At 38.6% G+C, this 13,566-nt stretch overlaps 2 protein-coding genes across 2 annotated transcripts; one reads left to right on the top strand and one right to left on the bottom strand.

The window, feature by feature from the left end:
* Positions 1 to 1,659: 1,659 nt before the first annotated feature.
* Positions 1,660 to 6,332, top strand: eif2b1 (eukaryotic translation initiation factor 2B, subunit 1 alpha). The gene is made up of 9 exons (XM_084745889.1): positions 1,660 to 1,973; positions 3,080 to 3,181; positions 3,283 to 3,419; positions 3,568 to 3,684; positions 4,886 to 4,998; positions 5,100 to 5,168; positions 5,265 to 5,340; positions 5,474 to 5,599; positions 6,116 to 6,332. The coding sequence occupies exons 1-9, from the start codon at positions 1,961 to 1,963 to the stop codon at positions 6,269 to 6,271; spliced, it is 909 nt and encodes a 302-aa protein (XP_084602015.1). The 5' UTR covers positions 1,660 to 1,960; the 3' UTR covers positions 6,272 to 6,332.
* ddx55 (DEAD (Asp-Glu-Ala-Asp) box polypeptide 55) lies at positions 6,321 to 12,005 on the bottom strand. Its single transcript, XM_084745890.1, has 14 exons — positions 11,800 to 12,005; positions 11,672 to 11,722; positions 10,731 to 10,817; positions 10,536 to 10,627; positions 10,252 to 10,314; positions 9,388 to 9,537; positions 9,015 to 9,204; positions 8,847 to 8,929; positions 8,351 to 8,482; positions 8,164 to 8,256; positions 7,536 to 7,650; positions 7,183 to 7,351; positions 6,807 to 7,093; positions 6,321 to 6,558 (listed from the first exon to the last, which is right to left on the bottom strand). The coding sequence occupies exons 1-14, from the start codon at positions 11,905 to 11,907 to the stop codon at positions 6,382 to 6,384; spliced, it is 1,797 nt and encodes a 598-aa protein (XP_084602016.1). The 5' UTR covers positions 11,908 to 12,005; the 3' UTR covers positions 6,321 to 6,381.
* Between the last annotated feature and the right edge of the window lie 1,561 nt (positions 12,006 to 13,566).

Below are 13,566 nucleotides of genomic sequence, written 5' to 3'. Positions count from 1 at the left end.
ACGTAAGTAAGAGTGGCTTTACACAATTAGTTTAGATTAGTTTAATTAGTGGTGGAGGAAGTACTCAGATCCTTTACTTATGTAAAAGTATACACTGTATAACACAGTAAAAATACTACATTACAAGTAAAAGTCCTGCACTGAAAATGCAAAAAGATTAGAGCATCAGAATCAGCTTAATTGCAGTACTGGATGAAGTATTACTTTACTTAAGTAAAAGTATTAATACCACACTGTAAAAATAATCAATTACAAGTAATAAAACTCCTACATTTAAAGTAAAAGTACTAAAGTATTAGAATTAAATAATCAGAATGTGCCAGGGGAAGTATTCACAGTATTTACTTAAGTAAAATACTGAATTACAAGTAAAAGTCCTACATTTGAAAATGTTACTTCAGCAAACGACAAAAGCCTAAAGAATCACAATCAGCTATATTGCAGTGGTGGAAGTATTCGGATTACTTATTTAAGAAAAAGTACACTATAATGTAAAAATACTTCATTATAATAAAAAGTCTTAAGTTGTTCTTGATGTGACACAGATTTTTTTATTACATGACTCAGGATCAATGATCAATACATGGTATTGATCACAAACAGAACATACAGTAATAATAACAAGGCAGTAAAGAAATAAAAAAACATTTACTCAAGTACCAAGTACCTCATTTACTTTCAGGTACTTGTTCTTTACTTGAGTATGTACATTTTATGCAACTTCATACTTCTACTCCACTACTACTAAATATAAATATACTAAATATAAATATTATATTTACATTTTTCTGACTATAAATTCGGCTTGTATTCAGTTGTGAACTCTGAGCATTAATGCCGAAAAACTCAAACTCAGATTTGATCAATAAATCTCATGACAGTTGCAGTTTGCTCATTTAGAGCTTGAGTGTGAGCATGTCGCCCTCTGGTGGTGCGTTCAAAAACTGCAGAAAAGAGCTTCAGTCACCTGAAGTCTCACAGGAGCAAAAGGAGACACATCTGAATTCATGTTTATTTCCTGTGTTTCATGAATAAATGAGGTTTGAGAACCGCGTAATCAAAATTTATATACATGTTTTTTTCCCAATTGTATTTTATATCTTCTATATATTTAATAACCTCAGGTGGCCACAGTGTCCCTCAATTCACAACATAAACAAAAACAAAACAAAATACAAATTACACAAGAAAGCTAAAGAAAAAAAAAAAAAAAAAAGATTATTATTATTATTAGTAGTAGTATTATAATAATAATAATAATAATAATAATAATAATAATAATAAACATTTTTTCTCTGCATGTCTACCCAATGTATTTATTTATTTGTTGCATTGTATTTTTATATTATTGTTAAAATCCCTTTTTTTTCAACTATTCTGAATTGCATTTCTATCTCTCCATGTATCCACATATATCATGTATGAGTTTTATTTTATTTTATTTATGTTTGTTTGTAAATTTTATTAATAAAAAACGGATGTAAAGACATCAGGCAAATATTAATTTTTTGTTATATAATTCATATCTATATACTGCAAAAATTACAAACATACACAATTTTTTGCCTAAATATTAACAGTACATCTATGAAAGCTCACATTTCCGACAGCACCAGGAAGTGCCATGACGTTGGGGCGAAAAAAACGTGTTACGTCATGTCTTCGCGACACACGCAGCTCTTTGAGAGATGAGCTAATGCGGTGCAACTCAGCAAATAGTGACAAGAAAACTTTGCAGACAGACTGATTCGTGTTTTTGTGGCAGCTTTGTGAGAAGTCGGTCTGAAACTGTTCATTTATTTTTAAATTGAGTGTGAAATTATATTTGAAGGAAGCTGCTGCAGTGACGGAGGCTGCAGTTGTAGCATGTGTCAGAAAAACTGACAGTCCACAGATATCAGCCGCTTTTTGTTTTAACCTGAAAGTCTTCAGCTCTGAGGCCGATTTGTAGGTTTTCAGGATGAATGAAGAAGGTAAGTTGTCTGAAATTTACCAGCTCTTCTTTTTTAGGGATGTAATGATACTAAGAAGGCTGCAGCTAACGATTATTTGCATTATCGATTAATCTGTCGATCATATTTCGCTCAGTCAATTAGTTGTTTAGTCAGAAAATTCTGAAAAATGTCTCCCAAACCCTGGGACTGATTATTTTCATCACTGATTGACCTGTCGTTTTCTAAAAGCCCAAGCTGACGTCCTCAGATGTGTTATGTTGAAAATACAAAGATATTCATTTTACTGTCACATTTAATCACATTTAGGAAGCTGAAATCAGAGAATTTGGACTTTTTTTTTAAACAGAAAATGACTCAAAACGAGATTTGAATATCACAATAGCTGGCAATTGATTTGACAATTGAATAATAATTGATTAATGGTTGCAGCTCTACTAAAGCCCATGGTGGTGTCCCATGATGTCCTGTTCTGTCCACAATCCAAAGACTGTGTACATTTTGAACAGAATCGTATTAAACCTGCGTCTGTCATCATGATAAGAGGAGACATATTAATATGTTCTGTGAAGGAGAGACTTGACCTTCTCTGATATTAGGTGGAAAAAATATGTCAATAAATTGGTATTGGTAATATCAGATATCAGCAAAAATCAACTCTTATACATCCCAAGAAATATTTTCTGGTTTCTTTCCTTCTCTCTGACAGTAAACTGAATATCTTTGAGTTGTGGACAAAACAATACATTTGAGGACGTCATCTTGGACTTTGATCAACATTTTTCACCATTTTCTGACCTTTTATGAACCAAATTGATTAAGTGAGAAAATGATCAACAGATTGACTCATAATGGAAAATATTCACATTTGAGAAGCTGAAATCGGATCATTTGGAAATTTTTCTTCAAAAAAATGACTCAAATGATGAATCGATGGTCACAACAGTTCAGAGTCAGGTATAAAATAACTGAGTAATATTTCAGTTTATGGTCACAGACTGATCGGGTTTTGAGACTTTTTTTAATTGTGATATTATGATGTTTGATTTATTGTTACATCTGTAATATTCTGTGGTGAGAAGCGCAGATATGATCCATGTTCATGTGTTTTCTCGTGGTTGGTTCAGAGCTGGTCGAGTATTTCAGGGCTCAGATGAGGAAAGACCCGGACATGGCCTCGGCTGTGGCCGCCATCCGCACCCTGCTGGAGTTCCTCAAGAGAGACAAAGGTCTGTCCACTCATTCATTCGGTCCACCACCATTTTTCATGCACCGGTTATAAATGAACCACAGCTTCTCCGTTCTGACGAGTTGTCCCTGCCGTCCTCAGGAGAGACGATCCTGGGCCTGAGGGAGAGCCTGACGTGGGCCACAGACTGTCTGACGGGAGTGGACTCGTCTGTGGCCGTGTCCTCAGGAGGAGAACTCTTCCTGCGATTCATCACTCTCACATCGCTGGAGCACCAGGTGAGACATGGTCACAGTCATGTGACTGAAGTCCCTCCACTACTTCTTGTCCACACTCATTTCCACAAAACTCCAAAATCAGAAGTTCCCCGCTCCCAGACGACAGGAGAACCACTGAGCGCATTAAGTCGTGTTGTTCCTCTGTCAGGATCTGTCTCGCTGTAAGAAGATGATGGAGGAGAGAGGAGAACTGTTCCTCGAGAAGATCTCAATGTCCAGGGCCAAGGTGGCAAAACTCTGTCACACCTTCATCAAAGACGGCGCTGTGAGTATTTCTTTCACAGACGAGTTACTGTTTATTTACTGTCAGGTGAGATTTAATCAATCAGGAACTCGTACTGGGAACAGATTAGGTCTGAACTGTTTGTGTGAATATTTTCTGGTTTCTTTACTCCTCTGTGACAACAAACTTAATATCTTTGGGTCGTGAGCAAAACAAGACATTTGACACTTTTCACCATTTTCTGATATTTTGTAGACCAGAAAACTAATCAATTACTCAAAAAAATAATCAACAGGTCAATCGGATGTGAAAATCATTGTTAGTTGCAGCCCTGAGCCTGACGTGCATCTCTAACACCACGAAGGCACAAAGTCATTTCCAGACTGAAAAGCAGGTGGGCTGAATATTGATCCTTGTGGGACAATTTATCAAACATTTGAGGACTTAATTTGACACCATCGGCCCGGATGAACAATTAATCCAAGTTTTACTGAAATCACTGCAGTCTACTGCAATTTTCAAATCACAGGAGGTGCAATAAAAACTCAATAAATAAAATCAAAAATAAATAATAATAATTTTTTTTTGTTTGTGAAGTTATCGTGGATTCTGCAGACTTAAGAAAACTTCTGTGTAGGGCTGCAACTGATTATTTCCATTATCAATTAATCTGTCAGGCATTTTTAGGATTAATTGATTAGTTGTTTGGTTCATAAAATGTAAAAAAAAATGTTGATCAAAGTCCAAGATGATGTCCTCAAATGTCTTTTGTCCACAACTCAGCTTACTGTCAGAGAGGAGTAAAGAAAGCAGAGAATATTCACACTGAAGAAGCTGAAATCAGAGAATTTTGACATTTCTTTTAAAAAATGATCCAAACTGATTATCAGAATAGTTGCCAAGTAATTTAATAGTTGGTACATTTGGTAGATTTTTCTCAATGAAAAACAGAATAATGATGTAAAAATTTTCATGCCTCCAAATATCAGAAATCATATCAGAGTTGCAATATCAGTGAAAATCTTTGGCAACAGTCTGAGTTCTAACAAACGGAACAACTTATTCAAGCTGCGAGTCCTGCAGAACGTCGTCGTCCACAGAAGTTCTTTTACTTTGAGCAGGTCTGAAATCTGACCGCTGTGACTGAAGGTCTTTACTGTCCTCCAGAAAGACACAGACACACAGTCAACTCTTTATAAATACAGCATGGAGGCCTTTCACTGACTTTCTCTTGTTTTTGTAGAAAATCCTGACTCACTCGTACTCCAGAGTCGTCCTCAGGGTTCTGGAGAAAGCTGTAGCTGAGAAGAAACGCTTCTCTGTCTACGTGACTGAATCGCAGCCTGACTCAGCTGGGTGAGTGAACACTGTCTGTAAACTGTGCCTTTATTTTATTCTGAAGGGACAAACTCTCACTGAATCAGTCTTTTTTTGTTCTTCATCCCGTCTGTATTCAGACGACAGATGGCCGAAGCTCTTAGAAAACTTAATGTTCCAGTAACGGTGGTCCTGGACGCGGCCGTGGGGTGAATATATTTATTATTATTTAAGTTAGAAGAAAATGCATCGTCAGCGTGAACTCAGCTGCATTTCTTCAGTTTGCTTTTGTCTTTTTTTTTCAGGTACGTCTTAGAGAAAGTCGACCTGGTGATTGTCGGTGCAGAGGGAGTCGTTGAGAGCGGAGGAATCATCAACAAGGTGAGTTTCCCTGAATATTCAAGATCTGTGTCACAGACACGTGTGACTCTCTTTGCGTTGACATCGGTGATTCTGCAGAACCGGTACCAGTGTTTATTTATTTATTCATTCATTCATTCATTCATTCTTGCAGATCGGCACGTATCAGATGGCCGTGTGCTCCAAAGCTCACAACAAGCCCTTCTACGTTGTGGCGGAGAGCTTCAAATTCGTCCGTCTGTATCCACTCAACCAACAGGACGTCCCGGATAAATTTAAGGTACGACGTCAGAGAATTTAAAGGGATAGTTCAGATTCTTTGAAGTGAGGTACTTCAGGTCAGTGTATTACCTGTAACAGCAGCACCAGCGTGGAAGCTAAGCAATGAACCGTACTGCTGTGGACAGGATCAACAGCAGAACATATTAAGAATATTTACTTCACCTCAGTTAGTTCAGAATCACAGAAGTCACATGACCGATCGCGGCAGACGAGCAACTCCTGTGTTCTGAGGTAAAATGACTGATTTCTCCTGTGGAGTTTGGTTGGTTTGCAGACTGATATTTCACAGTTTGACAGTTAAAAAAAAAAGTGTGATAGAAAAGTAAAGCTCTGAAAATATTCCAGCGTACACTAAAGCTGACACAGATTTTTTTTTTAAAGTAGCAGAACATTAGTTAGGTTCCATGCTGGTTCTATCACACTTCAAAGAATCCGAACTATCCCTTTAATATCTACACTTACTTTTGATCTATTTCAGAGTTGTTCTTTACGTGTCTTCTCCTCGTCTCCGCAGTACAAAGCCGACACCCTGAGGACGGTACAGAACCTGTCGGAGGAGCATCCGATGATCGACTACACGCCTCCCTCCCTCATCACCCTCCTCTTCACTGACCTGGGAGTCCTCACCCCGTCGGCCGTAAGCGACGAACTCATCAAGCTTTATTTATAACTCGTGCCTCACAATTCTCAATAAAAAAAATCCATCATCAAAAGGGAAATGAACATAAAAAGGAGTTTAATTGAATTTTTACACAGACAGAGTTGAATGCGGCTGTTGGATCATATGTCCTCGTCCCCTGAGCTGTCCTGTGTTGCTTCTGTTCTGTGTTTTGACTTTGTGTTGCTCGTGATCTGTTTCTCAAAGTCCTCCTCGCTGATTCGTCCTTTCTTCAGTTTCTTGAGGAGGCGAGTGTCATTTAACAGCTCCTTTATGTCTTCATCGTCCTCGTCAGAGCTCTGCAGACACACCAGATAAAAGAAGAAATGAATAAATACAGCCAGTTTTATCACTGCATTTAAAGGCATAGTTTGGATTATCTGATGTCGAGTTGTATGAAGTAATTATAAATAGTCGGTAAATTAGCTTCAGTAGGTAACAGTGAAAATATTAAAAAATATAGCGTACACTTAAATTGGACATGTTGCTGACCCCAAACTGGAGACATGTCGACCTCCATCTACTGTAGGTATTACACTGACTGTACCTGATCATGCTTCCTCTTGGCCGCCCTCTTTTGCCTGCGTTCCTTCCTGGTTTTCTGTTTGGACCAGGCCTGGTTCTTGACAAAGGTCTTCTTGGGAAGGGGAGTCTTGTCTTTCTGCTCTGCGAGCATCTTCTGTCTCTGTTTCTCCCTGTTCTTGTCCTTGTAGCGGATGGTGTCCGTGTCCACCGTCGTCTCAACGAAATCAGGAAACGTCTTCCCCCTCAGCTCCGGCATCTTGGGCAGACGGAGGAGGGCGAAGCCGCGAGCTAAAGAGGCAAAGTCCAGATCTAGAGACAGAAATTAAACCCAAAAGGTTACGTTGGTACTTTGTGTTTGTTACAGAAGTGAATCTGAGATGTAAAGTGTCTGTTTTCACCTTTGACTCTGAAAATGAGACTACACTCGTGTTTGGCGTAGGCCTGGACGTACGAGACGAAGGCTCTCATGCTTCTGTCAAACATGGCGCGGTCAGCCAGACACATGGCCTGGACTTTAGGAAGCACATCCACAACATCACTTATAGAGGGCATCGACTGGAGGGGACACTAAAGAAAAGACAAAAGACATTTATGAAGGACATGTAAGATACAATTTATTTCTCATCCAGTGTAAAATTAAAAAACGGCTCAGTAATCTGCAGCTGTGAAACAGGCTGTAATGTGACGCTCACAGACAAATGTGATCCGTCAAAGTGCGTTTGTTTTTGTAAAATATTAGAAAAGAACTCACCTTCTGGTTGATGGACAAAAAGTTGACGTAGGTCTCCTCCATCGGCAGCAGAAAGACGAGGGCGTTGCCCTGATTGCCGATGCGAGCTGTACGTCCACATCGATGTACGAAGGCACTGAGACCAAGACGAGAAAACAGAAATACAGCTGAGCAAAAAACACGTTTGTAGAATTAAAATCATGAAACTTATTTTATTCTGCAGGAATGTTTCCACCTGGCTGGTGACATGTAGGGCTGCAACTAACTTATTTTCACAGTCGATTATTCTCTCAATTAATCCATTAATCGTTTATAAATGTTAGAAAATATAAAGAAACCAGAAAATATTCACATTTAAGAAACTTAAACCGATTCATTGATTATCAGAATAGTTTGTTATTCTCCCTTTTAATGAACTATACAAAAAAACTTGCTCCTGCAATTTCATTTCAAAAAATGAAGCAAACATCAGTTTTTTAGAAAAGCTGTCATGAAATCAGATATTTTTAGGCAACAATCCCAAAAAAGGCCCACAAAATCCTGGAGACTTTTTTTTTTATGTCACTTTAATATAAGAAATACATCATTAATAATTTGGCCTCTCAGATCCGGTGGTGAAGGTTTTAGAGACTTTGTTTTGCTCGCTCACCTGGCACTGCTGGGAGGATCGTACTGCAGCACCCAGTTCACATCTGGGATATCGATGCCTCTGGCCATCACATCTGTACACACCAGGATCCCACTGTGACATGAAAAGGAGATGAAAAAATAACGTATTAGTCACAGAGCGCCAATAACACGACACAAGCAGATTTACTGCACCTGTACAGTCTCACCTCTTCAGGCTCCGAAAGTCTGCAAAGATCTTGTTGCGTTTGTGTTTCATCTTGCCGTGGATGAGGTGGACGGTGACCTTCTTCACCAGAGTCTCCAGAGCTCGACCGTAGTACTCCACACACGCACACGTACTGAGGAGGAGACGGACACAAGTCATCTCCTTTTACCTCGCAGAACACAGGGGTCGCTGGTCCACCGCTGCCTCAGTCTGTTAGTTTGTGTTATTCTGTAACTTTATCCTGTTTTAAAAGGATAGTTTGAATTCAATAAAGTCACACACTTACACAAACAGACTTAAAGATCGAGGCAGCAGTAGACCAACAACTCCTGTGTACCGTCAGATAAAATGACTGAATTCATCTGTGGAGTTTGGTTGGTTTGGAGAGAGTGACTAGAGGCGTGTCGACCTCCATCTTCTGTAGGTAACACACCGACTGTGACGAAGAACCTCATACAGACACACTTCAAACAATCTGAACTGTCGCTTTAACAAACCTGAAGAAGACCAGATGCTTCTCATGCTTGTGTTGCCGTAGAAACGTCACCAGGCTGTTGAACTTGTTTTCAGCTCTGCAGATCTGAAATGAGAATATTTGTGTCAGTGCTGCGCGTTAAACTTCAGTCTGACAGATACGAGGCGGGCGTCGCGCTGAGCCGACTCACGGTGTAGTAGTTGGAGAGTCTGGAGGGTGTCTTCTGCACGTTGGTGGCGGCCACGCCCTTTTCTTTGACAGCGATGCGTACGGGGTTCCTGAGGCCGGCCCTCACGAGCTTCTCCAGCTCCTGCGTCTGAGTGGCTGAAAACAGGCCTGTACGTCTCTGTTTGGGCAGGTAGCCCAGGATGGTGTTCAGACTGACACACAAACACAGATTAGCATTAAGGTCAATTAATTCTTAGTCTATATTAATTGAGTAATAAAAAATAATCTCTCTAATAATCAATGCATTAGTTGATAGGTTAAGTGAATAATCATTAGTTCTCCACCAGAGGCCAAACAGTCGTCCCAGGACTCCACACACTGAGCTCATGTCTCACCTGGCCTCGAAGCCCATGTCCAGCAGTCTGTCGGCCTCGTCCAGAACCAGCACATCCAGACTCCTGACCGAGCTCGCCAAGTCCAGACCGTCTGACTTCCTCCTGAACATGTCCTCCAGACGGCCCGGCGTCGCAATCACAATGTTGGCTCTGAAATACGCAAAACGAAAGTCGTAAAGAGAAACACTCAGCTGACTCTGAGGCGTCCTGCAGCTCAGTGGTTCAACAAACTGACCATGGTGGTCTGTAGTGAGCACTTTAATAAAGTTCACTGTAGGGGTGTCACACTTCTCAAAATCCACAATCAGATTTGGTTGCGACCATTTTGGCTGATATTTCAGTTGTTCAGTAAGAAAGTTAGTGATCATTTTTAAATGTAGCAATTTAAATGTAGATTTCTGAATTTACAAGAGGCACTTGAATGCACCATGAAGTCCCTGCCCCTGTAAACCGACAACAGAAGCAGTAAATTACACCAAAACATGACAGAGACTCTCTTCTTCAGTACAAACGTTTACCCGTCTGTGTGCACAGATACATTTACAGGATTTACCAGTTGTTCCACACAGAAAATCTCCTGACATTCAGCTCTTAGCTGGTGTTAATTTCAGACCCTGCTGCTTCGTCACCTGATTGGCTCTTCTGATCTGTGTTTATCGAGACCACCAATCAAATCATTTATAATGAATATCGGCTGGTAACCCTCAGAAGATCGATACCACTCATTTCTGTCAGTTAATGTGAAGCTACAGCCAGCAGCTGGTTAGCTTAGCTTAGCATAAAGACTGGAAACAAGGGAAAACTATTAGCCTGGCTGTTAACACGTTGTACTGTTTTCCTGCAGTCTTTCAGACGGTCACGTACCCCTGATCCTTGAACTTCTCCACATCCTCGATCGGGTTGCTGCCACCGATCAATAAAATCTGCCTGAAAAACAAACATGAAGCATTTTAACAACTAAAAACAGAGAATGTAGAAAATGTTTCAGCTCCATTGTGATGCCTGACATGTTATTACACCAAAATCCAGTTATTAAAATACTAATTTACAAACTGAAAACATTCAGATTTGTTTTATTTGTTAGAATATGATTGAAGGAGGTGAAGAATGAAGAAGATTCAGGTCGTCTTCAGTCACTCTGGACTCACGTAAACTGTGGGAATTTTTGGATGAACTGATTGATCACTTCACTGATCTGAAGGGCCAGTTCTCTTGTGGGAGTGATCACCAGAGCACCAACCTGCAGAAAAAAAACATTTAAAGACCATCTAAACCCTGGTTCTCCCCTCAACACTGAGTCTAAATGTTCCAGGTGGAAAATGTAAATTAAGTCTCATCCTCACCTGCATCTTCTTCAGCTTCTCTTCTCTCTTGAGGAGCAGCTCTATGATAGGAATCACAAAGGCGAGCGTCTTTCCGCTCCCAGTCACCTGCAAAGGCACGACATTTAACAAACTGCACAGAAAAAAAAAATGAAATAAATCAAGAAATAAAATAAAAAAAGTATTTTCCCTCAGATCCCTACCTGGAACCATTTACCAGAGCATAAATGATCAAACAGTCTACAGCCGCAACAATCAGCCAGCAACTACTTTGATAATTAATTTAGTAATTTTTCAAGTTAAAATAACAAACATCTGCTGGTTCCAACTAATGACTATGAAAATAATCATTAGCTGCAGCCCCAATTATATAAAAACAATTTCAATTCTTCCTTAAATACCACAATAAGTAGAATAAAAAAGTCCCAGACAATAAAAATGAATGAAGTAAAATAAAATAACATTTTTTAATCTTTTTTAAAAATAAATCAACAACCTGCACACTTTCCAAGTATACGTTTTGCAGCAAAACCAATTTCACTAAGATAGCACTTAGAATTAGATTTGTTTTATAGCTTTGGTACTTTTGATACTATTGATTGATCGTACTGTAATGATTTAAACGTGATATTAAAAAAAAAAAAAAAAGGTTTTTAAGCGTCAATACTTTTTCCAGCCTTCGTGTGTAAACATCACTAATGTTGTAGCTGCTAAAGGTGAAGATCATTTTAATGACTTTATTCACTGCTGGGAGGTTCAATCCATAATAATACTTAATATTTTATTAGTTTATTTAGATTTTGTTTAATTGATCTGAATATATGCAGTGGATTTAAAAGTAAAATACTGGCTTCTAAAATGTAGCAGAGTAGAAGTGTAAAGTAGTTTAAAATGGAAGTACTTGTGAAGTACAGTACTTGAGTAAATGTACTTTTTTTAAAAATATTAAACTGCGTACTTACCGCCTCAGCAGCCACATCTTTGTTACTCATGAACAGCGGGATACACGCCGACTGTGAAGAAGAAACAAGGATGAGTGTGATGCGTTAAGTGAAGTGACGAGTGTTCAGGTTTAAAGTGTAGATGTTACCTGTACAGGTGTCATGTGAGTGAATTTCAGCTCATCGAGTGTTTCTAAAATCCTCTCGTTTAGTTTAACAGGTAAACTGTTCCACGTCCCGTCCGTCGAGTTATTCATGTTGGAAATGAACCATAAATCAGAGTTTTAAGCTTCACTCGTCAGCGGCTGCGGGCCTCGCTCTCCACGCTGCGCCTCTTTCCGGGTGCGCTGATGTTTACGCGCCGGGTGGGAACTGAAGCTTTATCACGACTATCGTTCCGCCTGCTCGTGTATTTTTGTATTTTTAAATGAAATTTAACGACAGTAAAATAATATCAAATTAAGTCGAATTCAATTTTACAGCAAATTAATACATCAGTGGTGGACGAATGTATAAATGAGTAATAACATTTTCAACAATGCATCGTAATTTTTAAGTTGATTAGAAGGAAGTTGATTTTTCCTGCTGCACCCAAAGCAACTTTAAGTTTTAAAATAAAAATGAAGTTTTCAATGGAGTTTAAGTGTAAATTAGTAAAAAGTAAGAGTGAGGGATATATACAGTAATTCTTATACAATAAAAGTAAAAGTACTTCCACATCTGCAGATCTTTCTCTTTAGGTGGCAACAAGAAACACTATAAAACACCAGCTGTATTTAGAAATCCTTTTTGTATATTAAATTATATTACTATAACAAAATGCACTTAAGGTCTTAATAATATTACTTCTGATGCAGTGATGTATAAGGTGCATTTTACAGTTGTAGCTGGTTGATGTGAAGTCAACTCTACTACTATTATATATTCAGTTGGTTAGATTCATCTGTAACATTATATCATAAGTATATTTTTAACATGCAAACCTCTATATTTTTTTAATTAATGGGATGTAAGTATAAAACAGTATAAAGTAAGAGTAAGGAATGACATAAGTACCACAACACTGTGCTTAATGTTCAGTGTTTGAGTAAAAGTACTTCCACATCTGCAGATCTTTCACTTGAGTTACTCTGTAAATAAACATTTCTAACAGCTGTTAGAAGTAAAACTCCTGCTTTTAAAGCTTAATGGACTGTAAATAAAAGTATTATTGGAAAAAATTTAATAAATATCTCTGATAATTAGCGACTGTTATTTCCGATGCAATAACGTATCAGCACCATTTTAAGCTGTCAGGTAGTTTAATATTTTATAAACTACAGGTGTCAATCTGCAAATTAATTCTTACCTACAGCTGTAAAATGAATGTAGTGGTAAAAGTACAATACTTCCTTCTGAAATGTAGTGGAGTAGAAGTATAAAGTATCAGAAACACTCAAGTACAAGTACCTCAGAGCTGCACAGTTCTTGAGGAGCTTTAATTTCATTCCAATTCAATGATTTACAGTAAAAATTCAAGAAATTCTTACCACCTGTCAAGAAAGACATCCAAGTAATTGTACAGAATATTGGCTTTATTATGAAACCTGGGGCATTTTCCACAGACAACCATTCTACATTTGTACAGATCCATTTATCAGATTTTTGTTGTAATCACAAAAAGGAGGAGACTGTGTACAGAGCAGTGTTTCCTGCCTGAGCTCACCAAAGATTGTTTTTAATACAAAACTGGAGCGCGTTCGGTAACACGCAACACTTGGGATGGTGCTGCAGACGTGTGCAGGATGTAAAGCTTGTGACTTTTTTACCTTGTGTCGGGATAGAAAAGGGTAAATTGGCGCCAATCCAAACAGTTGCATGTCACGGGATACACTCCAGGAGAAACAGAACGGTTCAAAATAGTATACAATCATATA

The sequence above is a fragment of the Lutjanus erythropterus genome, chromosome 20 (assembly GCF_056507025.1).
Source record: "Lutjanus erythropterus isolate fLutEry1 chromosome 20, fLutEry1.hap2, whole genome shotgun sequence".
NCBI lineage: Eukaryota > Metazoa > Chordata > Actinopteri > Lutjaniformes > Lutjanidae > Lutjanus > Lutjanus erythropterus.
This window is presented reverse-complemented; position numbering and strand designations above follow the sequence as displayed.